Source organism: Esox lucius, chromosome 11 (assembly GCF_011004845.1).
Source record: "Esox lucius isolate fEsoLuc1 chromosome 11, fEsoLuc1.pri, whole genome shotgun sequence".
NCBI lineage: Eukaryota > Metazoa > Chordata > Actinopteri > Esociformes > Esocidae > Esox > Esox lucius.
Window position 1 is genome coordinate 34,973,022 of NC_047579.1, and position 26,265 is coordinate 34,999,286.

Consider the following 26,265-nt stretch of genomic DNA (forward strand, 5'->3'; position numbering starts at 1 on the left):
CATGTTAAAACGCACATGTGTGGGCACTGAGTTGCCCCATAATTACCCACATTATTCTGGTTTGACTTACACATTGTATTGAAGTGCTGGATCATTTGTAAACAATAGACGTAGTCGTTTAGCCTGCTGCTTCTCTTTTGCTGGAGTGTAGCTAGAGCCCAATAGCAACCCCCCGATTCCCTTTAGCTGTATTTGTCTCCATCCCCTCATCTCTGCTTCCACTCTACCTTCCTCCATTTCTATTTTTCTGTCACTCTTCCTCCCCTTTTGAGCATACACCCCCCCCCCCCCAATTCTCTTGATTGTTGTCCCTCTCCATCACTCTGTAGACCACAGTGTGTGTGTGTACCTTGTAAAAGAAGAAATACGGACAAAGTCATCAATCACATGACACCATTCATTCCAATATGAATACTCAATAGCGCATTTGAAGCCAAGGAAGTTGGATTAAGATGGCGTCTCAGGGATACATAAAATGCGCAGTTTGCGCTTGTCCAGGAAGTGATGTCATAGGCTGTCTCAGTGCTGCCCCCTCTCATTGGGTATCTCAAGTTGAAGACCCACCAGGGTATTCAAATATCTTTTTCTGTATGCTAAATATTAATAATAGGTTCAAGGTGGATTCTGGTGGAATGCAAGGAATTATGTACAATAAAGTGTGTGTGTGTGTGTGTGTGTGTGTTAGGGGTGTAACTGTACATGTATCCGTACCGTTCAGTACGTGTTGTGATCTGAATGACTATAGTCTAGTTTTAACCACACACTTTACTTTTTTGTGTGCAAAACTATATAAAACTGTATCTACGCATGCAAAAATTTCTTAGTTCCCTGTGAAGTAGGATCCTGTTGTCTGACAACAAAGCCTGCTGTCCGTTGGTTAGTCTTGAACTTTAAGGCTTCAATGAGAGGGGGCAGTTGATCTGTTAAAGCCAGATGTTTGGCTTCCTGGCCTCCTTCCCATGTCTGTGATCATTTCATGTGTCTATGCTGTTTCCATGCAGCCACTGAAGTTTCGTTTTTTTCTTTCCTGATTGGTTGTGATTGGGTTTTACGGGGCCGCTCTGCCTTAAAAGTTCTGCAGCAGACTAGTGTATCTGTTTACGTCATCACAGAAAACAGCTGGTTTTGCATCATGCGGTAAGAAGTGTGAAGCAGGAGGTGCATTTGTTCATATGATACGTGTGGTGTGTCTCATGCATATGTCTAGATGCGCTTCTAAGTGTCATTCCAGAACACTCAAAAATGTAGCAAATGCACTTTTGTTCTGTCTGCAGTGCTGCTGTTCTGTTGTTGGAGAGGCTCCCATTGTAGCCCAGTCATGCTAATTGCCTATGGAGTGGTGCTGGCTAAATATTTAGTGACAGCTCCGAAGGCATGAAGGGAGGAGGAGGAGGGGAGGGGGACAAAAAGGGATCTCCCTTTTGTTTAGTTTCTCCTCTTGTGAGTGGACTGAGCTCACAATTAAATAATCTTGGCTTAACCCTTCATCTTCCCCATCTGCGCCACTGCTCTGTCAGAGAGATGGAGGAGAGAGAGAACATCCCATAGTAATAGAGCCGAGTTATAAATAAAGCCATAGAGAGAGCGAGGGAGATGGGATGTCTCTAGCCAAGCCAAAGCTGGTTTGGGACAGAGCAGAGGGGGGAGGTGTCTCTCTCTCATGCCGCGAGAGCTTGCAGCTTTCTTGGCAGCATTTCAAAAATGAGCCTCGGAAAGCCCTGGCGAGCCAGGCAGACATATTGAGACTGGAGACACACGGGGATGGCCGTCTGTGCCGCCGCCACCTCGCTCCCAACGTAGCGCTCCCTCACCATGGTCGGGAGGTACCTCTCCTCAGGTATTGTCCTCCTTTTGATCTGGGATTCCCCTCTCTAGTGATGTGTCCGCTTGCCGTGTGGGTATGAGTTGTGCGTTGTAGTGCACGCTAGTCTTTAAATGCATGCAGACACAAGTGCGATTGCAAGGGGAAACATTGGAGCTACGGTGGACAGCTTTCTGATTAATGTGATCATGCAGATTTTGGTGTATTTTGCAGAGTGAGCTTGCTGCAGGAAGAGGGAGAGAAACCGATTGAGATGAAGAGATACACACTGTAGCTCTCAGCCTTTTTGGCTCTGGTTCAGGTTTTATAAAATGGCGTCCTGTACTAACACAGCAACGACGCCACAGAAGCCACAGAGCTGTGTCCTATACACAGTGCTGCTTTTATTTTCTTCCTCTCTCTCTCTCTGTCTCTCTCTCTGTTTGATGTCTCTGTTTCTGATTTTTTTTCTAATCATTAAAAGAAGCTAGTGCCCCAGACAGACAGGCGCAGGCAGACAGACAGGCGCAGCCTGGCACAGAGACGCAGACAGGTGCAGACAGGCGCAGGAGGGCCGATGGGCGGAGAGAAACAGGCGGGCGCCGACGGGTGCCGAGAGACAGGCGGGCGCCGACGGGCGCCGAGAGACAGGCGGGCGCCGACGGGCGCCGAGAGACAGGCGGGCGCCGACGGGCGCCGAGAGACAGGCGGGCGCCGACGGGCGCCGAGAGACAGGCGGGCGCCGATGGGCGCCGAGAGACAGGCGGGCGCCGTCGGGCGCCGAGAGACAGGCGGGCGCCGTCGGGCGCCGAGAGACAGGCGGGCGCCGAGAGACAGGCGGGCGCCGAGAGACAGGCGGGCGCCGAGAGACAGGCGGGCGCCGACGGGCGCCGAGAGACAGGCGGGCGCCGACGGGCGCCGAGAGACAGGCGGGCGCCGACGGGCGCCGAGAGACAGGCGGGCGCCGACGGGCGCCGAGAGACAGGCGGGCGCCGTTGGGCGCCGAGAGACAGGCGGGCGCCGAGAGACAGGCGGGCGCCGAGAGACAGGCGGGCGCCGAGAGACAGGCGGGCGCCGAGAAACAGGCGGGCGCCGAGAAACAGGCGGGCGCCGAGAGACAGACAGGCTGACGCCGTCGGGCGCCGAGAGACAGGCGGGCGCATGGAAGCATAGAAAGAGATACAGCCAGGCAGGACACAACAAACTTGCACACAAAGTTAATTTCTCCCTAGTTCAAGAGCAGACACCAGAAGAGGCTGTGCTTTAGAGGCACAGTAAAAACAACACAGAGGGAACTTGCCAAGCGGTTGTGTGATTACCATGGAAAGGCATCTAGATGGGCTCCTGCTTTTCTATTGACTCGCTCCTTATGCTCCAGGCTGCTTCATTGGATAGTTTTATAACTTAGTTGTTCCCCACAGCTCTCTCAGCAGTGGTCTTTCTATTTTGGATGTGAAAACAGTCCTGCAGTTTGTTTGGGTTTGAGGAATTGACCCCGAAGACAGTAAACTATAATGGATAGATTTTAAAGGGAGGTAGGAGGCTGTCATCTGTATAGCAATAATGTAAAACACTCCATGGATTTATTTTTGTTTGGATATAATTAAACAGAAAGTTGGTGCACTGTTGTTGTCATTGTCTTCATGGTGATGTATCCTGAATAGTTAAAGATAGAAACATTGTATCCTTTGCATGTTTGGTTATTATTCTACACACTGGCTGTTATTCTAATGAGCTCTGCCGGGAAACAATACCACATTTGGTTGGACTGGACTAGACCATGTCTGTACCAGTACAGCAGAGTGCAGCGCAGTATAGAACATTGAAGTTCACTCGCTAGTTATATTACTTTAGCAGATTACATTACATTAATGGGTTATCACTGAAGAACTGCATGTAATGTTAGATTCTGGCTTTGAACAGGTACATTTTATTATTGCATAAGTTGCCTACAGAAATATACATAGCATTATGCCACAAACACACGTTTCAGAATTTATCTCGGTGTAATATCTTTCATTCACCACTGACAACAAATAGTAAGCCGCTTCCTGTCATATTGATTAGATTGCTATGCCTTTTAAATCCAGGTTAAAAACACTTCTCTTTTCACATGCCTATGACTGAGCGCTTAAACTTAACCACGCTGTTTAGCCTTACAGCTTTTATAGTTACCTCATGGAATCAAACTACAGAGTCTACCAGTTATGTTTTTATTGAGTTTTTTCTATTTAAATTTTCTTAAACAGAGTTTTATTATTATGATGTTTTATTATTGTTTATTGCTTTTCTGGTATTTGTTTTTGTTCTGTTATATTTTTATATTTCTCTTTTTTTCTTTGTAAAGCGCATTGAATTGCTTCTATGTATGAATTGTGATATATTCACCGATCGTCCATAACGTTATGACCACCTGCCTAATATTGCGTAGGCCCCCCTTTTGATGCCAAAACAGCCTTGATCTGTTGAGGCATGGACTCCACTAGATCACAGAAGGTGTGCTGTGGTATCTGGCACCAAGATGTTAGCAGCAGATCCTTTAAGTTCTGTCAGTTACAAGGTGGGGCCTCCATGGATCGGACCTGTTTGTCCAGTACATCCCACAGATGCTCGATTGGATTGAGATCTGGGGAGTTGGGAGGCCAAGTCAACACCTTGAACTCGTTGTTGGGTTCCTCAAACCATTCCTCCTTTGTGGCAAGGCGCATTATCCTGCTGAAAGAGGCCAATGCCATCAGGAAATACAGTTGCCATGAAAGGGTGCAAATGGTCTGCAACAATGCTCAGGTAGGTGGTGACTTATCAAAGTAACATCCACATGAATGGCAGGACCCAAGGTATCCCAGCAGAACATTGCCCAAAGCATCACACTGCCTCCACCGTCTTGCCTGTTTCCCATAGTGCATCCTGGTGCCATGTGTTGTCTAGGTAAGCAACGCTCACGCACCCGGCCATCCACGTGATGTAAAAGACAACATGATTCATCAGACCAGGCCACCTTATTCCATTGCTCCGTGGTCCAGTTCTGATGCTCACATGCGCATTGTAGGCGCTTTTGGTAGTGGACAAGGGTCAGCATGGGCACCCTGACTGTTCTTTGGCTACGCAGCCCCATACGCAACAAACTGCGATGCACTGTGTGTTCTGGCATCTTTCTACCAGTACCAGTACTAACTTTTTCAGCAATTTGAGCTACAGTAGCTCGTCTGTTGGATCGGTCCACATGGGCCAACCTTCACTCCCCACGTGCATCTATGAGCCTCGGCCGCCCATGACCCTGTCACAGGTTCACAACTTTTCCTTCCTTGGACCACTTTTGATAAGTACTGACCACTGCAGATTAGGAACACCCCACAAGGGCTGCAGTTTTGGATGTGCTCTGACCCAATCATCTAGCCATCACAATCTTGCCCATTTTCCCAGCTTCTAACACATCAACTTTGAGGACAGAATGTTCATTTGCTACCTAATATATCCCACCCACTGACAGGTGCCATGATGAGATTATCAGTGTTATGCACTTCACATGTGAGTGGTCATAATGTTATGGCTAACTGGTGTAAATAAACTTGCTTGCTTGTCAACTTGTTGTAAAGGGATCAGTTTTTAATAATTTAGTAGACTGTAATTAATTAATGAAGCATCATTAGGTAGATTGTCCCACAAGTTGATGTTTCAAAGCATGCAGCAAACAAAACGCAACATAACCCACTTCAAGTTTGTCATAGCGATGTGAATACTGTGATGGAAAAACAATACCCTCATTGAAATGAATGACATTTGCAAGTGCGCAAGGGTTTGTCCACAGACAACACAACTGGGTTGGCTGTATTAGTGTTAGCCCTGAATTTATCTAAGGATTTATCAGGATCAGTTTTCATAGTGTGTGCCATGGTTTCGGCATGAACCTGGGAAGGACATTACTGGTAGAGGTGATGAGTTTTTGCGTTGGATAATTCTCACTGAAGCGTTCCCTTTAATCTATCGATTCTTGGAACAAACAGTCAGTGTTTTGGGGTTCACCTGGGCCAATAACCAATAGAGCATCTGACCAGTAACCAATAGATTTGCTAGATCATATCCCCAAGATGGCAAGGTGAAAAATCTGTTCTGTCCCTGGCAGTTAACCCACCATGCGCTCATGTCATTTGTGTAAAGCTGGGCTCCCAGTCAACTCTGATTGTTCATTTCGTAACTACTCAGTGACAAGCAGTCCTGATCATCTCCCTTTTTCCATAAGCCTGGTTAAACATTTGCATTTAGCAGATACACTGATCCACAGCAATTTGTGTATGCATTAAAAGATGTACCATAGCAGTCACCATTGTTTTATTAACATTCCACTGGTTAACCAGACTTGCATTTATTGGCTTAAACCATGTTTTCCTTCCTTAATGCTTATTAATTTATGTATTTATGTATTTATTGTTAAATTTAAGTTTTTATCTTGCATCATCAGAATGCTTTTATGGCACATCTGGTGTTTTTCTTCTGCTATATTTAGATGCTTTTAACGGTTGCCATGGCATCTACTTTGTGTAATGACATACCTTTTTTCCCTTTCCCCATTTTGTATCCTCTATTATCTCCCACAGAGCTGCCCCCACACACTGGCCCCGGAGCGCAGTATGAAAATCCCCGCTGGGGACAACAGCCAGCCAATCAGAGTTCCACTTCCGCCTCGGCGTCAACCAATCACAGCGGCTGGGATCCAGTGATCATTGACGATAGCGACACAGAGGCCTGGCCCTCCATTTCCCGCAGCAGCCAGGGCCCTGCAGGAGGATGTCCCTCGGACACTGACCCTGGTGGTCCGGCCAGCAGCAGCAGCATTAGTATGAGCATGGCCACAGGGGCCAACGGCCAGACAGGCCACTTCCCTGCCAACCACCCCAGCAGCAAAGAGGCCAGTTCTGGACCTGGTGGCCCAGCCAATCACCATGTCGGCATAGCCTCAGGCCCGGGAGCATCCAATCGTGGCTGGGGTTCCGGGCCCGGTTCCTCCCCCCATGTCCCTGCCCAGTCCTCCTCGATTGGGGGTGGGGAGGGAAAGGGTGACGGCACAATGGGAGGAGGTGGGGGAGGCAGGGGCTGGGGCTCAACTTCCTCCACCACCTCTAACTTTAACTTGAACCTTAACCCCAATGCCAACCCCTCAGCCTGGCCTGTGCTGGGTCACGATGGGGACGGAGGCAGCTTAGGGGGAGTCAACCCCAACCAAACCCCGTCTCAACCCCCTTCTAACCTCTGCAAGCCGATAAACACTCCTCCCGCCCAGGGAAACGGTAACGGAGGAGGAACCATGGGGGGCTGTACCAACGGCAACTTGCCAGTAGGGTGTGTCAATGCCTGGGGAGACTCCCCAGAGCAACACCCCTCCCTGTCCACAAATGTGTCTTTTAGCTCAGAACCTCTGAACCTTAACACTGATGGACCAAATCAAACTAGCAAACAGCACGAGACACCCAGCCCCATCTGCAGTCTCCCCAGCTGGGGAGGCCCTTCTGGAGGCATAGGCTCCCTGGGTCAGCCCCCTGCTGCTTCTCCCCAGCAGGTCAACGGAGAGGATGACAGTTCCATCTGGGGCAACAATGGAGAGTCAAAGTCAGTCACCACCTCCAAAGAGCCTTCAAGTTGGGACTCTGGTGCCAGTGGCTGGGGGAGCCATGGAAACAGTGGTGGTGGAACATCTGGAGGCTGGGGGGCCAAGAGCAGTGGGGATAGCTGGGGAAAGCAGCATTCTGGGGAGGGCCAAGGGGGCTGGGACTCCCCCAGCTCTCCACCCCAGCCTGACCAGCAGGCCAGCTCATGGAGCACCCGTCCCCCTAGCACTGCAGCAGCAAGCGAAGGCAGCAGCGAGGGCATGGAAGGAGCGGGGCATTCCCGTCGAAGGGATCGATCATCCCGGGATGAATCAGTCCCCCTACTACCTGCCCCTGACTTGGACCCGAGAGTGTTGTGCAATACGGGCTGGGGCCAGACCCCCGTTCGCCAGCACACCTCCTGGGACATGGAAGAGGCAGCCCGCGCCCAACGCAAGGCAGACGCCGCAGGGACAGACTCCTGGGGAGGCTCTGGTCCCAATACACCCACAGAGCCTCCTCAGGGGCCCTCCAACCATGGCCCCACTCATCGGGGTGGTCTTCAGGCTGCCCCTGACTGGGGGGGTTCCATGCCTCCAACCACCCAACCAGGCTCTGGGTGGGGTGAGCCACCGAGCAACAAGAAGCCCCCCACTGCTCCAGGAGTTTGGTTGAACCCCCCACAAGGAGGCTCAAGGCCAGGCCCCAATATGCCCAAAGGTGGAAACCAGTCCTGGGGAGCTCCTGAGGAGAAGTCCCCCAGCTGGGATGACCCACACAGCAAGACCCCGAAGACTCAGGGCTGGAGGGAGGGGCCCAAGCCATCCCAGGGCAGCTGGAGCAACAGTGGTGGTGGAAGTGGAGGGGACTGGGGAGAGCCAGGAGAAGGCAAGAAGCATGGGACTACCACCAACCCTCCCTGGGAGGGAGAAGGAGGCTGGAAAGAGAGCAACCGGGGCTGGGGTAAACCTGGTCTGGGTGGAAATGGTGGAGGAAATGGAGGTGGTGGAGGTGGCTGGGGTGAGCCAGCCATGGCTCCTCAGCGCCCCAGTGGCCCTACCCAAGGATGGGGTGGCAAGCCTCAGGAGAGCTCCAGTAGTAGTAGTGTAGTTGGAGGAGGAAGCATTGGCTCCTGGGGTGGCCCTGGCCCTGTAAAGCCCAGTGGATCAGGCTGGGGGGGCAACGGGGGAGGAGGAGGGGGTAAGCAGGACCCCTCGGGAGGAGAGCCCACAGGGTGGGAGGAACCTTCCCCACCCTCCATACGACGCAAGATGGAGATTGATGATGGTACTTCTGCTTGGGGTGACCCAGGTGCCTACAACAAGACAGTCAACCTGTGGGACAAGAACAACCCGGGAGGGGTTCCCCAAGCTAGACCCCCAGGGAACCCTCCGGGGAACTCCTCTTCTGGCTCCTCTGGCAACAACAATATCCACCACGCCCACCCATCCCATCACCTTTCCCACCATCCTCACACATACCACGGTCCACCACCACCCCTTCAGAGCCACGGGGGGCACAACCCCCAGGGTCCAGGCCTGAACAGTGTGCCCATGGACCCAGCTGTGCCTCACCAGACTGGACATCCACCACACAGCAGACCACCCCTCATGGGTCCAGGTAAGAAGCCATAATGGATGGATGGCTTATACTGTACTACTTCTGGGTTAATGAGTTGTCTATTTTGTTGTGTTAGTTCTACACTGTAATAGGGGTTTATGTCAGAGGCATTTTGGTTGTGGTCAGTCATTTTAGTGGTGAGCAGAATGTTTTGCATTATGACCAGGAAATTATATTTTGGTCTCATCTAACCAGAGAACCTTTAGCCAGATTCTTGCTGTCTCTTCTACATGCCTTATGGAAAAATCCAAAAAACTTTCCCATGTTTCCGCTGGTGCTTGGGCTTCATCAGTGATTTATGCTTATGTTGGCTCCAGACTTTTCTGTTTCCACTGTACATTGACATAATTGACATTGATACAATAACTACAATATAGGTGACGATAACATACTTTTTCTTCAAGTGAAAAGACTAGAGAATTGTGTAGCCAGCAAAGTGTTTGTTTATCCTGAAGATATCCTAAGACAATTCGAAAATCCCACAGAAATAGTCGCAATATAACAGTAAACAGTTTCATTTTAGGCTTCCCATAGCGTAGCTACAGAAGTTTGTAGCCAGCAAAGTTTTTGTCTATCCTGAACAAATCCTCTTTTGCCACGGTCAGTTTTAACAGCTAGTTAACCATTCATGAAAGTCAGATACAGTATATATCTGACTTATTTAAGTGAAAAGACGAGAGAATCATGTATCCAGCGAAGTGTCTGTCTGTCCTGAGCAAATCCTAATATCCACCGGAACGGTTTTATTTTAGGCTTCCTACTACGTAGCTACATAAGGTTGTAGCTAGCTTACTTTTTGTCTGCCCAGAACCTCAGGCATAATGTGTTTTGACTGTTACGGGAGTCGAACGCAGGACCTGTTATTCTGTAGCCCGCTTCTCTAACCACTACGCTATTACAAGGGTCTGTCACTCAGTCAGTCAGTCACTCAGTCACTCACTCACTCAGTCAGTCACTCAGTCACTCAGTCACTCACTCACTCACTCAGTCACTCACTCACTCAGTCACTCAGTCACTCAGTCACTCACTCAGTCACTCAGTCACTCACTCAGTCACTCAGTCACTCAGTCACTCACTCATTCACTCATTCACTCATTCACTCAGTCACTCAGTCACTCAGTCACTCAGTCACTCAGTCACTCAGTCACTCAGTCACTCAGTCACTCACTCACTCACTCACTCACTCACTCACTCAGTCACTCACTCAGTCACTCACTCACTCAGTCACTCACTCACTCAGTCACTCACTCACTCAGTCACTCACTCACTCACTCACTCACTCAGTCACTCACTCACTCACTCAGTCACTCACTCAGTCACTCACTCAGTCAGTCAGTCAGTCACTCAGTCAGTCAGTCACTCAGTCACTCAGTCAGTCACTCACTCAGTCAGTCAGTCACTCAGTCAGTCACTCACTCACTCACTCACTACACTCAGTCACTCACTCACTCACTCACTCACTCAGTCACTCACTCACTCACTCAGTCACTCATTCACTCAGTCACTCACTCAGTCACTCACTCAGTCACTCAGTCACTCAGTCACTCAGTCACTCAGTCAGTCACTCACTCACTCACTCAGTCACTCAGTCAGTCAGTCACTCAGTCAGTCACTCAGTCAGTCACTCAGTCAGTCACTCAGTCAGTCACTCAGTCACTCACTCAGTCACTCACTCAGTCACTCACTCAGTCACTCACTCAGTCACTCACTCACTCAGTCAGTCACTCAGTCACTCACTCACTCAGTCAGTCACTCAGTCACTCACTCACTCAGTCAGTCACTCAGTCACTCAGTCACTCACTCAGTCACTCAGTCACTCACTCATTCACTCATTCACTCAGTCACTCAGTCACTCAGTCAGTCACTCACTCACTCACTCACTCAGTCACTCACTCAGTCACTCACTCACTCAGTCACTCACTCACTCAGTCACTCACTCACTCACTCACTCACTCAGTCACTCACTCACTCACTCACTCACTCAGTCACTCACTCAGTCAGTCAGTCAGTCACTCAGTCAGTCAGTCAGTCACTCAGTCAGTCAGTCACTCAGTCAGTCACTCAGTCACTCACTACACTCAGTCACTCACTCACTCACTCACTCACTCAGTCACTCATTCACTCAGTCACTCAGTCACTCACTCACTCAGTCACTCATTCACTCAGTCACTCACTCAGTCACTCATTCACTCAGTCACTCACTCACTCACTCACTCACTCACTCAGTCAGTCACTCAGTCAGTCACTCAGTCAGTCACTCAGTCAGTCACTCAGTCAGTCACTCAGTCAGTCACTCAGTCAGTCACTCAGTCAGTCACTCAGTCAGTCACTCAGTCAGTCACTCAGTCACTCAGTCACTCACTCAGTCACTCACTCACTCACTCAGTCACTCACTCAGTCACTCACTCACTCACTCAGTCACTCACTCACTCAGTCACTCACTCACTCACTCACTCACTCAGTCACTCACGCACTCACTCAGTCACTGACTCAGTCACTGACTCAGTCACTCACTCAGTCACTCACTCAGTCACTCACTCAGTCACTCACTCAGTCACTCACTCACTCAGTCAGTCACTCACTCAGTCAGTCACTCAGTCAGTCACTCAGTCAGTCACTCACTCAGTCAGTCAGTCACTCAGTCAGTCACTCAGTCAGTCACTCAGTCAGTCACTCAGTCAGTCACTCAGTCAGTCACTCAGTCACTCACTCAGTCACTCACTCAGTCAGTCACTCAGTCACTCACTCACTCAGTCACTCAGTCACTCACTCACTCAGTCACTCAGTCAGTCACTCACTCAGTCACTCAGTCACTCACTCACTCACTCAGTCACTCACTCAGTCACTCAGTCACTCACTCAGTCACTCACTCAGTCACTCACTCAGTCACTCACTCAGTCACTCACTCACTCAGTCACTCACTCACTCACTCAGTCACTCACTCAGTCACTCACTCAGTCACTCACTCAGTCACTCACTCACTCAGTCACTCACTCAGTCAGTCACTCAGTCAGTCACTCAGTCACTCAGTCACTCACTCAGTCACTCAGTCACTCAGTCACTCACTCAGTCACTCACTCAGTCACTCACTCACTCAGTCACTCACTCACTCAGTCACTCACTCACTCAGTCACTCACTCAGTCACTCACTCAGTCACTCACTCAGTCACTCACTCACTCAGTCACTCACTCACTCAGTCACTCACTCACTCAGTCACTCACTCAGTCACTCACTCAGTCACTCACTCAGTCACTGACTCAGTCACTCACTCAGTAAGAAACATTCACGCTTCTAGGCTCCACTTGCGCAGTCCGGAGAAAACGGATGTCTTATTGTTGCTGACGAATATCTAATGTTGCCTGCATGGCGCTAGTCTATTGTAACAGTTAGCTAGCTAGCTTCTTACCTTTGGTTGTCGCTCAGACAATGGCTATCTTCTTTATATCAATGTGACAGCCAGTTAATGACAGTTCAACACAAATTTGCGCGTCCACAGACACAGCCAGTTGCATTTCTCTGACCTCACTAGCTTGACACACCAATCGGGTGCCAGATGTTGTTGCTCTGCTGAAATGCACTTGCTGATAAACTGCACCTAATGGTTAACAAAGTATTTCATTAAAATAGTCAGTTTCTATGTGGTGGCGCATCACAATTTAGCAGCAGCGGAGCTCCGCTTGAATTACAATGAAAGGGAAACAGTGTGTTAAGTGAGTGGGAGGACGTAGGTTATTATTAGGGAATGATGTTAAAGTATTGTAAAATAATGTAAAGAAAATATAGCTGATAAGCAATAGAGACTGGTGTACAGGGGGGACATTTTTGCAATACATTAAAAGCATCTAAAACATCTAGGCTTTTGTTAGTTCATGTTGGTGTGTCGGCTGATAGGGTTAATAATTTTTTTTGTCTATAAACAGGTGATGCTGGTGGCTGGCCCGTGCATCTGTGCCTCCCCATTGTATATATATTCTGTGATCACATTCAAATGAACATTTCCTGTGTTCCTTTTCAGTTTCCAGTATACATATGATCAAAATTTGTGTCCAAAATGAAATCCTTATTTAGCCAACCCTTTGTATTCTTCAGATTTGAATTATCAGATCGAAGGAGAATCAGTCTGTTTGCTTCTTTGTCTACGCAAGTAAATCCACTCATTGCCATAATTTAAAAACATCACTGGAGGTAAAATGTTTACTCTTAAACAGTGCGTTTAACTGAATACTGGCATCTGCTTCCGTTCCTGCACTTCTGATGATATATTAGTTGATAAGTATTTTTAATTTCCTGCATCTGAATAAGCTGTACTGGCAATGAAAATGAGAAACATACAGATATAACAAACAAACCATACAGGTTTCACACTTGTAGATTAACAACTGACTGTGGGTCTTTTAGGAAAGGCACTATAAATGATTTTGCGTTCTAGTCTGAAATACACAGGTAACATTTCTGTTGTCTGAGGCTGTTGGTCCATCTTTTCTCTGGACTCAAAAGCTTCATTGGGTGTTCTGTAGCTTTTTCACGTATGCCATTTACAAGCATGCTTCTTCATACCAGCTGCCTCACGCTTGTCTCTTTACTCGCAATTTGATTGTGGTAATGTAGCCTTCACCTGTGGGTAGCCACTTTGTAGCCTCAATTGACCAGAGGTTGTCAGTGGGACAGTTTTGAATGGCTGTTGTATGTCTGTCTGTCAAGAAAATTACTTTACATTGCCATTTAGACTGACTGTCTTACATAGGTTTGACATGTGGCATATATAGGTATATAGGTTGTATAAATAGGCAGTGTTTATGTCAGGCCTATGTTGGTAATGGTCTTGTTTCAGTGTGTAAAGTATGAAAACACCAGACAATTCTGATCACTGTCAAAGTAGACTGTGACCTTGATCTACTGACAGACTATTGTAGCTTACAGTATTTCCTATATATTTATTTTGGGACATTTTTATTTCTTCTGTTCAAATATAATGCAGAGACTTAGGCTACATCGTCAATTTAATTTTTCGTAAATCCAAATGTGATGTAGATATTCACATGGACACACATGCGCATGAGATTCCCGATCCAAAGCGGCAGATAGACCTTGGAGTCAAGGTCAAACCAAAGCCTGATCCACCGCCACTGCTTTATTTGTTGTGACAAAAACGTAGGACAAAACCTTCACATTTAGCCTAGTCCAGGGAATAGATCAACCTGTGTTAATAAGTCAAAACAATTTAACTGTGAATAACCCTATGAGTAGTTTAGTTAAAAATCGACAGCTTATAATCAACTGCATGATTTTACCATACATATAATAACAAGGAAATGACTGTGTACCTACTTATTAGAATTAAACACAAAAGCTTGTTAAGTGGCAAACACCACACACACAAAGCTCCAAGCCGATGATCCGTTTAAAAACACAACCTCATCTGCCCTCTCGGATTTCCATCTAATTTAATAACCAAATTAGCAAGTGATGCCATCCCACCATGGCCCCACCCCCTCTGTGAGGCCCGCCTTCCTCTGACTTCAACAACAAAATCACGGGTGCCCCATCTGGGTGTGTAACCATGGCAACTTTGCATGGGCACACGTGGTTGAGGAAGCCCTAGAATGATGTTTACTAACCAGCACATGAAAACAGTTGAGCCAAGTGGGAGCCACCATCTGTTAGCGGATGGAAAGAGTAGTGTTGCTCAGAGAAAACCAATACATGTTAGGTTTTTCAATGGATTTGCCCAGGTCTTGTAGGAATACATGCTCAGATTGCCTGTAAACCAAATTAAGCTGAGTCGGTGTCAGGTTATTGAGTTATTATTAGGTATGTTCGAATCTGTATTACAGCTGTGGCTAATCACTATTTTGGTAATCGAGTATTCTGTTGATTATTCTGACATTTAATCTGTATAAGAAAGATAGTATGGTGTTGGATAGAAGAACTTTGAACCTCTACCTTTCTTCTTTTTTTGCTGCGACCATGCAAGGCCGTCCGCAACGTTCACGACCATTTTTGTTTAATTGAACCCTTGAGCCAGTCATTTAAATTTTTTGCAATCAAAATCCTCAAGTTACTCAATGAAGCCTGACAGCCCTTATCTCTACTGTACAATCCAATCCTGTGTGTCCTGACTAAAACCATCCTGTTCCCATGTATCTCCCAGGCTGGGGGGAACTGCCCAGTGGCCACCCCAAGCCAGAACCCTCGTGGGGGGAGCCTGCGCCCCCTCCGGTCAGTGTGGACAACGGAACCTCGGCCTGGGGGCAGCCCACTGGGAACCATGGTGGCTGGGGGGGTGGCGACAATGGCCCAGAACCTTACGGACGTGGTAACCCAACCATGGGATCTGCACCTTGCAAACAAGGTGAGAAGAACTTTAGTACTGTTCCCCGATAGTTTTTATTTGTTAAGTTATTTTAAATTTACAGAGCAAAAATATATGTACCATATACCAAAAAACAAATCTCAGTGATTTTGAAAATCTTATCCCAAGCATTCCAATGCACTCATAACAGTGATCCTATATAATTTCAAGCCCTATTTGAAATGATTAGGCCTGTGTTTTAGCCAAACTTTATATGCCTGAACTTCTTGTGTATCTATTTGCCGTCTACAAATGATTGTTCCTTCCCCCTGACTATCCGCCCAAGGAAAGATTTGCTGCTTAATGTACTTCATGATCCTTGCTCTGTAGGTAGGAGTCAAGTCAAGGACACCTAAATGCTAAAGCCTAGACTAAGTCTGTAGCAACACTGACCTCTGGTGGCTGACTACACTCCATTGGATCTCCAGTATTAAAGAGGCACTGTGTATAATCATGACTTAATAATAACACGACTTCTCTTCCTCGTCTTCACTTACCAAATGAGACCTGAATAGTATTAGCTAGTCCAGGGTGGTTTAGGTTGGGAATGCTAGTACTGCGACTGTCTAAAGCATGTATAATGAGATTTCAAGTCAAAGCAAACTGATAGATGACCTGGCTAGAAGGTCAGATCAATTTAGTAAAATATTATAATGAAACATTTAATTAAAACATTAATTGCAGATGTGTACTGGTCACTTTTGCTTGTATGTATGCTAGTAGTACTGTAATAATTTAACATATTCCCCCATTAATGTCTTTCTACTCCTGAAATAGTGAAACTCTTCCACATCTATCCTATTTTGCCTTTTCCTCTAAAGCTCCTAAATCTATGCAAGGTGGAGGGGAGGACCTGGGTCTGTCTGGGGGACAGTGGGACCCTGACGATGGTGACATGTGGAACAGCCAGGCCTCCCAGGAGAGCAACTCCTGGGGCAATGGACCCAAGAAGGGCCCACCCAAGGGGAAAATTCCAGGAAAGCAGGAGGAAGCATGGGTCATGAGTCGCCTGGTTAAGCAGCTGACAGACATGGGCTTTCCGGTGAGTACTGCTTCCTGTTCCCTATTGGGTGAAGGTCCAGTGATGTATTCCTATATAATATAGTAATGAACTACATGCTGCATACACATTTTGGGATATTTCTTACTGTGTGTGTGTCTAGAGAGATCCAGCGGCGGAGGCTCTGAAGAGCAACAACATGAACCTGGACCAGGCCATGAGTAAGTTCTGTCCCTCTCATCAAATTAATTCCCGTCTGCAGCGCCTGTCAGTTCAGTAGTGTTGGTAAAATCCCTGTGTTAGGTGCCCTGTTGGAGAAGAAGACAGAACTGGACAAGCGGGTGTTGGGCATGTCTGACTACAACAACAGTCTGATCAACAAGAGCTGCCGGCCTCCCCTCCACTCCAAAGAGTCCTCCTCAGACCGCTCTCCCTTCCTGGACAAGGTAGTGTGACTTAAGGCTGCAAAATTTTGATTAAAAAAAAAATATAAAATTATGCGATAGCGTTTCTTCATTTGATGTGTTGGGTGCACCGTTGGAATCACAGAAATTGAATGACTTCCTGAAAAGCGAAGTGTCAGGCAGCTTCATTTGACTGTACTTAAACAGAACAGCCACACACAAGTTATGACTCTAGCAGTGAATTGAACTGTGCTGTTTAAGTGCCAGAGCTGGACTTGCCTCTGTGGGAAGCAACTGCTAGAAGAGAAACACCTGGAGGACATTACATGATGTTTCAAAATATGGCATGCTCGTACAGTGTGACTCCTGACCCATAACCCCCTAAACATAGTATCCCCATATACATTCAATAAAAAGATGCTTTACAGCCAAGGCACAGGATTCTGAATACAGACAGGATATATTATTCTGAATATGATTAGGAGACATGATAATGTATACAGCCAGGACACTACTGAATACAGTTAGAAGACCATACTGTATACAATTAGTAGACATAATACAGTATACAGCCAGGACACTGTCTACTGAATACAGTTAGAAGACCATACTGTATACAGCTAGGAAACATAATACTGTATACAGCCAGAACACTACTGAATACAGTTAGGAGACATAATACTGTATACAGCCGGGACACTTTCTACTGAATACAGTTAGGAGACTTAATAATGTATACAGCCAGGAGGCTGTCTACTAAATACAGATAGGAGACATAATACTGTATACAGCCAGAACACTTTCTACTTAATACAGTTAGGAGACATAATACTGTATACAGCCAAGACACTGTATATTGAATGCAGTACATTTCCTCAATACTGCCAGGACACCTGATACTGTATACATCACTTGAGGGGCGAGTTGCCATTCTGTAAGTGGTGTTCAGGTCTGTCTGAATCTGATCATACCGCCTCCCAGACTGAGTTGTTCTGTCCACACACACTGAGAGTGTACTGGTGACACTGTCTGTCTGTGTGCCCTGTGTCTGTACCTGTCTGTGTGGGTGCAGGACGGTGGTAGTGGCCTGGTGGAAGACGTCCACACCTCACCGTTTATGCCTTCCCCCGGGTCTCTCGGCCTGAAACTCAGCTCCCTGCCCAGCACTGCCCTGCCTCTGCCCGGCCAGGGCCTGGGTGGCCCACAGGGCCTAGCCATGCAAAATTTGAACAACAGACAGGTAGGCAGCACACGGTCTACCACTGTGGGATGTATATAACGCACGTATGCCATGGGCGTGGCTCGAGGTGAAAAGATGAGAGGCTGAAATGGGGAAAGGCAGGTAGGCAGACCGTGAGACAGGAGATGTTTGAACAAACAAACTGGCCCAGTATAGAGTCTGTAGGTTTGGATTTTTCACCAGTCTTGTCATATCTTAGACATTTTATGTCAGGTGCCCACCAATCCATGTAATCCTGTTGTCTCCTTCTTTTCTACATGTCCGCCCCCCCCCCCCCCCCCCCCCACCACCACCACCCCCCACCTCCCCCCTTTCTCCCTCCCCCTCCCTCCAGGTGCAGAGTGGAATGTTTGGGAGTGGTGGAGCAGCACAAGCCCGGGCCATGCAGATGCAGCAGCCGCCACCTCCTCAGCCGTCAGTGCCACCTCTGAGCTCCTCCCAGCCTAGTCTACGTGCTCAAGTGCCTCAGTTTCTCTCCCCTCAGGTACAAACGCATGCACTGACCAGGGGGGGAAGCGTTTGTAAAACCTTTGAAATGGAAATTTCAAACAAGATGTCTTTTGCACTAGCCCAGATAGGCAGTGCTCCTTGTCTTGGTTTGTCGTCTTTTGGTTAGTGCTTAACTTGATCTGGTGAATGTTATGCACCTCTCAGCTCCTCCTAGCATCTTCTTTTGCACACGCGCACACTGCACCAACCCCCTCAGCATAGTTTAGGTGCTTGAGCACCTCAGTTTTGTCCACCATTTTTCTTTTCTTACTTGATGTTTTCTAAAAAACTTTTTTTCATGGGGGGTCTCTCTTCTCTAGGTTCAAGCACAGCTCTTACAGTTTGCAGCAAAAAACATTGGTCTGAATCCTGCACTTTTAAGCTCACCAATAAACCCTCAACATATGACCCTTTTGAACCAACTATACCAGCTGCAACTGGTGAGTTATCTTATATTCAATCTGAGTTTACCATAGAACTCCTCCACACATCATACGGATGCACTCTGTTCACACATCATACGGATGCACTCTGTTCACACATCATATGGATGCACTCTGTTCACACATCATACGGATGCACTCTGTTCACACATCATACGGATGCACTCTGTTCACACATCATACGGATGCACTCTGTTCACACATCATACGGATGCACTCTGTTCACACATCATACGGATGCACTCTGTTCACACATCATCACAGGGTTAAATTGGGACTTCATTTTTGGGGGGGAACCTTGAAATAAAATGCCGACACCAAATAATTCACTTCTCCAGAAATGATGATGGTCCATATTATCAGACGTGTGCTGTTTGTTATTAAGCTGTTATTTAACCAGGGCGTGCATTCGTGCATGTGTGTACTTACATGAGTAGATAAGAATAGGAGATTCGGCTGATGTAATCATCAGACAGCAGCTTGTTTGTTTTATTTTGAGGTGAGTACGGCGAGATTAGTGTCAAGATTTTGCAACTGATTAGCCAAAGAAAGTCTACACTCTCCTATAACCTTTCAATTTTCTTTGTCAGTGCCACAGATTCACACACTTACTATTTTTTTTATTGTGAAATAGAATTATATATAAAAAATACAAAACTAAAATACCTTAATTTGATACTACCTTTTAGTAGAAGCACATTTGGAAGTAAAGCTGTGACAGTTGGGATGTCTACCAGTTCTGCACACCTTGGCAATGTTTGACCTTTTAAATTTATTTGGCTGAACTGTTTACCCTTTATGAAGTTCCATGAAAGTGTCAATTGATAAATCTTCAAGTCATGCCAAAGATATTCAGGGGCTGTAGCTTTGAGTCATTGTCTGGGTGATGTATTATTTTTTTGTAAAAAATTTATCTGGCTGAAAGCAGTTTATGTACATTGTTCCATATTTTTTCTCATCCATCCTGCCCAGTTCCTAACAAAGAGAAACATCCCCACAACATGTTGCCACGTGATACAGGATTTAAGGTGGGCTTTCTTAAGATGGCTCTAGCGTGGAGGGATGGCCTGAACTAGACAGGGTCTTGGTTATGCCGTACACCCTACACGTATAAATAATGATCTTGGCCATGCTCAAAAGGATAATCAAAGCCTTTGAAGTATTTTCATACCCATTCCCTGATTTCCTTCTTCACCTGGTTTAGGCATGTTTCTCTCCGTGTCATTCAAAGAAATGTGTAATATTCTGCTGAAAGATGACCAATTTAATATCCCGACTAAACTGCTATGCGCTGTTTTTTTTTTCTCATCTTAGTTGATTTAGGAAACAGTTTTTGGGTGATGGGTCTCAGATCCACCTGGTTCCCATTTGGCAGGAGTCTCTACTCAGTAAATAAAATCTAAAAATGTGTATCAAAGGTGCGGACCTGGCCCAGTTCATTCTCTGTGTATCATCTATTTCTCTACAGATTCGATACCAACTGACTGTGAAAGTCACTTTGGTTTGAATGATCAGATTCTGTAATAACTGGAAAATGTTGTTTGCTCATGCATCATTGTTAGTATATTGGCATGTGTGTTTGTCTGTGGATGTGTTGATAAGCATGTGTTTCCCGGCAGGCGTACCAGCGTTTACAAATTCAGCAGCAGATGTTGCAAGCACAGCGCAATGTTTCTGGCCCCATCCGACAGCAAGAGCAGCAAGTGAGTGTCCCACTGGCTCCCTTTCCTCCCGCCTTCCCATCCACATACACCAGACTTTACCCAACATTGCCTACATATCTATTGATCCATGTTTTCCTTAATTACACATACGCGTGCCACAACGGCGGAGTGTACTGCAACGTAAAGAACATGAACACGGATAAGAGAAAATAATTATTAACATTTAATTATGAACTACTACACTTAGGGTATTTTTAAAGACCTAACTAATGATGGAATGGAACATGTTCTTTAGTGTCCAGTGTTTTCTCTAATCTGTATTTGCCTGCCCTGTTACGTCCTTACTTCTGGTCTCAGATCTCAATTGATTTGACCTTTGCAGCTACTGAGCCAATTTCAGACTGCTCCTCACATCTCTTGCAGTGGTTCCATCTGTAGGGTTTGGCAGGCCACTGAGCTTGTGGTGTATTTAGAAGCTTAGATTACCTTGTGTTGTATTTAGAAGCTTAGATTACTGTACCTTGTGGTGTATTTAGAAGCTTAGATAATCTTGATGGTTCTCTTGGACTAAAGACCTGGTTTGGTTTATCCGTTAGGACAGGAATTTTCCAACTTTGAGGCAAAGGTGGTACCCCAAACACTGCTCTCTGGACTCTACTGGAAGCCCCTCTGATATACTTTATATAATATCCGGCTACACACTTGAAAAAGATAACTATTATAGTTTTCAATCTGCCCTGTTATCCGTGTCTACTTAAGCAGCTAATGCACATTACAATGTCCTCCCTAAAAGCAACCAAGCAAGTATTCTTTACACATGTTTTCTTTATATGCAGTATTAATACTGTACTTTTTCTTTTCTTCATGTGTGGGTGTTCTGTATATGTGGGCAAAATCATGTTTTGCAGCCTGAATGTAAACCATTTTACAAAAATATTTGACTGCCGAATTTGGAAGATATTATGTTAGGTCAAGTAACGTTCGTGTGAAGTAAAAAACATTCACATTCGGTTGGATTTGAACTTGCGGCCATTGCTTTAAAAGTCAGGGATGTTTTCACCCATCCACTTGTCACTATTTAACTCTTACTGCACTCACATGGTTGCTGGGCATAACCCTAACATTAACCCCAGTATTGTGATACCTAATGTTAACCAAACCTAAAACTCATCTTTTTCATTTTATATCCTTAACCCAAACCCTAACTTCAACCCTAGTGATGTGAATCCTAACGTTAACTGTTACCTTTATATGCATTCATAACATATTGAAGAGCCCTTGGTACTCATCCCTCCATAAGGGAAATCCCTATTTGGAGCAGTGGGTATGGGGCCCACCTGGGGAGACAGTTTGAGGTCGCTGGTTTGAGTCAGTTTTAAGTTTTGTGTCAATTCGTAATATATGTTAACTTTTAGTAGCGTTCATAATATATGATACGTCTTAGTAGCATTTGTAATGTATCATATGTTTTGGTAGCACATTGTAATGTAACCAAACGTTACGTTACATATACGAAACCAGGTGTCGCAGATTTACGTATTATCATTTACGTATTCCCCTGAGACCATGTTGCAGCCACAGAGGCGGTGAGAGATTTTGGGAAGACTGTTGCCTTTTGAGTTCTGAATGCAGGAAAACCATGCGTTAGAATGAAAATACCACACAGCAACTGTATAGCCATAGTCTGTTTCCAAGTCTCCTTTTGCCGAACGTCCATGGACTTGAGTGTTGACATTCTCTGGCTCTGTTAGGTAGATGTAGTATTTCCTTGCATTTACCATCTAAGGTAATGCTGGACATGTTCCTGCATCCTCAATAATCTCGTAAAGCGGAGTAATGGGATTATAGGACTTCTTTTGCCTTTCTGCCGAGTAGCTGTTGCATAGGATTCCTTTCTGTAATGACGGTTTCCCGATAAGCTGATAGCGAGCTTCGCGCCTGTCTCTGTCACCTGCTCTCCCTGCAGGTCGCACGTACAATCAACAACATGCAGCAGCAGATCCAACAGCACCAGCGTCAGCTGACCCAGGCCCTCCTCATGAAGCAGCAGCCCCCTGGCTCCCTGTCCTCTGGCGTTCACCACGGCAAAACAACCATGGACTCCTTCCCAAGCCACCCCCAGGCTCCTGGCCTGTCCGACCTGCAGACCAAAGAGCTCCAGGCCTCTCTTAACTCCTACGGCCCCTATCCCCTCTGTGAGTGGTGACTTTCTCTCCACAGCGAACATGGCAGGGCCGCCGGGTTCATGCTTTCTCTTTGTAACAGCTTTCTTCATTTTGTTGTTGTTGATAAAAGCTCTTTATTAGTGTTTTGTTTGATTGATAGCAGGACTGAGGGTACCATCAGGTAGACCTGTCTTCTATACATGTCTGTTCCTGGTCAATACCTGTGCTTTCAGGGATCTGTTAGGATGCATTAACTAACAGATACATACTGTGGTGAAGTTATTACAGTGCCTAAAAAGGTTTTTAATGAATAATGAACAGCGGTTATGCGACACAACCCCTGTGAAAAATGAATAGCCGCAATCACCGAAATCTAAATCTTTTTTTAACTTGACCTTTATTTAACCAGGAAAGGGTAGAAATCTCTTTTTCAGGAACATCTTGGCTAAAATTGGCCCTGACTCTTCCTGTGGTTGTTGTTCAGTCTCTCACATTACTGTGGAGGAATTTCAAAACCACATTTACATGCAATACTGCTTTAACCCTGCAACATTTGTGACAGTATACAAATGATCAGATAAAGTAACTACTTATTTTCATCCTTTAGTAATTGACTTGTCCTATCTGATTTTACCCCCATATTCCCTCCCCCTTCTCTCCCCTGTTTCTCCTCTTAGGTGGACTGACTCCTAACATGAATGTAAACCTCATGGATGTGGGGGGCCTGTCCATGAAAGAGCCTGCCCAGCCCCAGTCCCGCCTCTCCCAGTGGACACACCCCAACCCCATGGAGAGACTGTCAGGAGGCTCCTCCCCCCTGGAACCTAACCTGGGCAAGCATGGTATAAACAGCTGGGCGTGTCCTAATGTTGGGACAGTGATGTTTTATTGCACTTAACTAATCTGATTATAGGCTGATGGATGTTTCATATGTCAGCCTCCCATGGCAAGAGAACATCTAGTGTCCTATTCAAAATATGATCTTTTAAACTGTTTATTTAGTACTTTTTAAGATGGGACTCTTTATCTTGCTTTATTTACTGGGAAATGCCTATTGGTAAGAGCATTGGACCAATTTTGCTGGTTCAAATCCCCTGAACGATAAGTAGGAAAAGTGGTTGTTTTGCCCTGGAGCAAGTCACTTAACCCATATTGCTCCTGTTTCTCACATAGAATAATCCAGTCTGCTAGATGAATAAAAACTTGACACTTAGCTCCTTTTGATTTGTTTTTTGTTTTCTTGTCATACTGATCCAACTTCCTGATTCTGTCAGGTGCCAACCTGGGCCCCCCCGGAAAGCCCCCACAGATAGATGATGGGTACAGCCCCTTCAGCATGATGCCAGGCTCAGAGTCACCCACTAGCTCCCTGGTGCCACCTCCTGACAGTTGGGGCCAGGGCAAGAGTGCCAATGACAAGATGGTCAACGGCTCTAACATCACCTGGCCTCCAGGTCCGTTAGTTGGCTCGTTTGTCTGGGGCTGGCTCGTTTGTCTGGGGCTGGCTCGTTTGTCTGGGGCTGGCTCGTTTGTCTGGGGCTGGCTCGTTTGTCTGGGGCTGGCTCGTTTGTCTGGGGCTGGCTCGTTTGTCTGGGGCTGGCTCGTTTGTCTGGGGCTGGCTCGTGTGTCTGGGGCTGGCTCGTGTGTCTGGGGCTGGCTCGTGTGTCTGGGGCTGGCTCGTGTGTCTGGGGCTGGCTCGTGTGTCTGGGGCTGGCTCGTGTGTCTGGGGCTGGCTCGTGTGTCTGGGGCTGGCTCGTGTGTCTGGGGCTGGCTCGTGTGTCTGGGGCTGGCTATCACCAAGAGGAGTCTTACAGTCTGCTTGCTATCTAGCCCCAGGTCACCAAGCTATAGTTCCAAGATTGTGTGGTGGCCTCCATTGGCCGTCTGGAGATTTTTGTGTTTGCCTGTTTAAATGGTCTGATGGCTCCAAGCAGCAATATGGTATTATATCTGTCATTTCCCCCATATTGTCATTACAGGAAGTACACAAGTGTGCTTCCATACGTTATTTTATAACATTGTAGAAAATGGAAGAAAACCAGAATTCTGTTTTGCCTGAACATTCCTCCACACAAAATGGGGATACATTTACATTTTGATTAAGACTCAGATAAAATTAGGATTACCAGGCCATCTTCATGTACTGTTCTATCTACTATACTAATCTACTGACCTTAACCAGGTAATCAGTCAAAAAATAACAAGGGGGTAATTAATTGTATTCCTGTTTCCCCACTTCCTCCTTTAGAGTTCTGCCCAGGCGTACCCTGGAAGGGCCTGCAGAACATTGACCCTGAGAACGACCCTAACATGACCCCAGGAAGCGTTCCCAGTGGCCCCACCATCAACACCAACATCCAGGACGTCAACCGCTACCTGCAGCGTGACCGCAGCGGAGGTGAGAGCAGAAAAACAGGGAAGGACAAAGGCTGGGTTGGGCTGAAGAGGGACCAGGGAAGGGATGGGGGGGGTGGGGGGGTAGGTTTAGTTCTTGTTATAGGATTGTCATTGTGATGTAGTTAAAGAAAGGTTCTTTTAAAATGGGTTGAACAATGAGTTTCACTACAATGGAGAAAGTGGTGCTTATTTTTTGCACCAGTGGTTTGGGGTGAGTATATTTTATATTGTTTGTCATTTAGCTGGTTAGGACAAACTTTATGACAGTCATAGTAAGTACATTTGCATGCTAATAGGGAAGAATAGTTAGGTGTTATGACGAGATATGTAATCATTCTCTCAGCAGAGGTGGCCTGCTGTATTTCTTCTGTTAATGCTTCTTCTTTTATTCCCTAAACTGCCTGTACAGTATATCACCACCAGCACCCACAACATCAGTCCACATTATTCTCAACACTTAGCTCTGTCATCAGCTCCTCTTCCATATCAAACAGCACCAGAGCACTACAGCTATTCTGTCATCCACTTTTCATTTATTCTATGTATTTTATTTTCTCTTTCCTCTTCTTTGTGTTTGTTTTACTGGATGCACTGTTGTAGGGTCCTCCCCCACCTCTTCTCAGAACGAGGCCCTGCCTCCCTCCACCGATTGGCCAGTCAGTGTCTCTTCTCAGAACGAGGCCCTGCCTCCCTCCAACGATTGGCCAGTCAGTGCCTACCCTAGCTCGTTCAGTCTGTCTTCCCCGGAAACGGACGACCCAGGTACACAGTTTTTCAGGCGAGGTAGCAGTTGTCCCTAATCACAGATACAGGCTCGGCTGTTATATCATGCTATTTCATAACCTGTATGCTTATGGATAGGATTGGAAACATTTTAATCTGATCCTATATCTGTGTTTAGAGGAGATTTCTGCTTCCAGCTAGTTGAAGTCCTCCCCATCAGTGGTTCTCCCCCAACATCCCCATCCTTACAATCACTTCTGATGTTGTGCCGCTTCCCTGGACGTCTTCCCTCCGGTCCTGTTGGGCTGCCGTTGGGCTCCACTGTGTGTAGCACGGCCAGAGAAAATGGGCAACTGGGACCATGCTGCCGTTAGGGCACCGGTT

General features: G+C 46.6%; 1 protein-coding gene across 6 annotated transcripts in view; it reads left to right on the plus strand.

Moving 5' to 3' along the window:
• tnrc6c1 (trinucleotide repeat containing adaptor 6C1) overlaps positions 1–26,265 on the plus strand; it is a 68,125-nt gene that overhangs the window by 37,916 nt on the left and 3,944 nt on the right. For 3 of the 6 annotated variants that reach the window (XM_029123124.2, XM_029123123.2, XM_029123125.2), the window contains exons 5-18: positions 6,397–9,003; positions 15,156–15,356; positions 16,178–16,398; positions 16,520–16,577; positions 16,660–16,802; positions 17,833–18,000; positions 18,335–18,484; positions 18,810–18,929; positions 20,552–20,635; positions 22,563–22,791; positions 23,439–23,603; positions 24,036–24,215; positions 25,010–25,159; positions 25,759–25,920. In XM_029123124.2, coding sequence (XP_028978957.2) covers positions 6,397–9,003; positions 15,156–15,356; positions 16,178–16,398; positions 16,520–16,577; positions 16,660–16,802; positions 17,833–18,000; positions 18,335–18,484; positions 18,810–18,929; positions 20,552–20,635; positions 22,563–22,791; positions 23,439–23,603; positions 24,036–24,215; positions 25,010–25,159; positions 25,759–25,920 — 4,638 coding nt within the window. Of the gene's footprint in view, positions 1–1,612; positions 1,838–6,396; positions 9,004–15,155; positions 15,357–16,177; positions 16,399–16,519; positions 16,578–16,659; positions 16,803–17,832; positions 18,001–18,334; positions 18,485–18,809; positions 18,930–20,551; positions 20,636–22,562; positions 22,792–23,438; positions 23,604–24,035; positions 24,216–25,009; positions 25,160–25,758; positions 25,921–26,265 lie in introns of those variants that run through there. The other 3 variants (XM_029123128.2, XM_029123126.2, XM_029123127.2) reach the window with 3 other exon arrangements.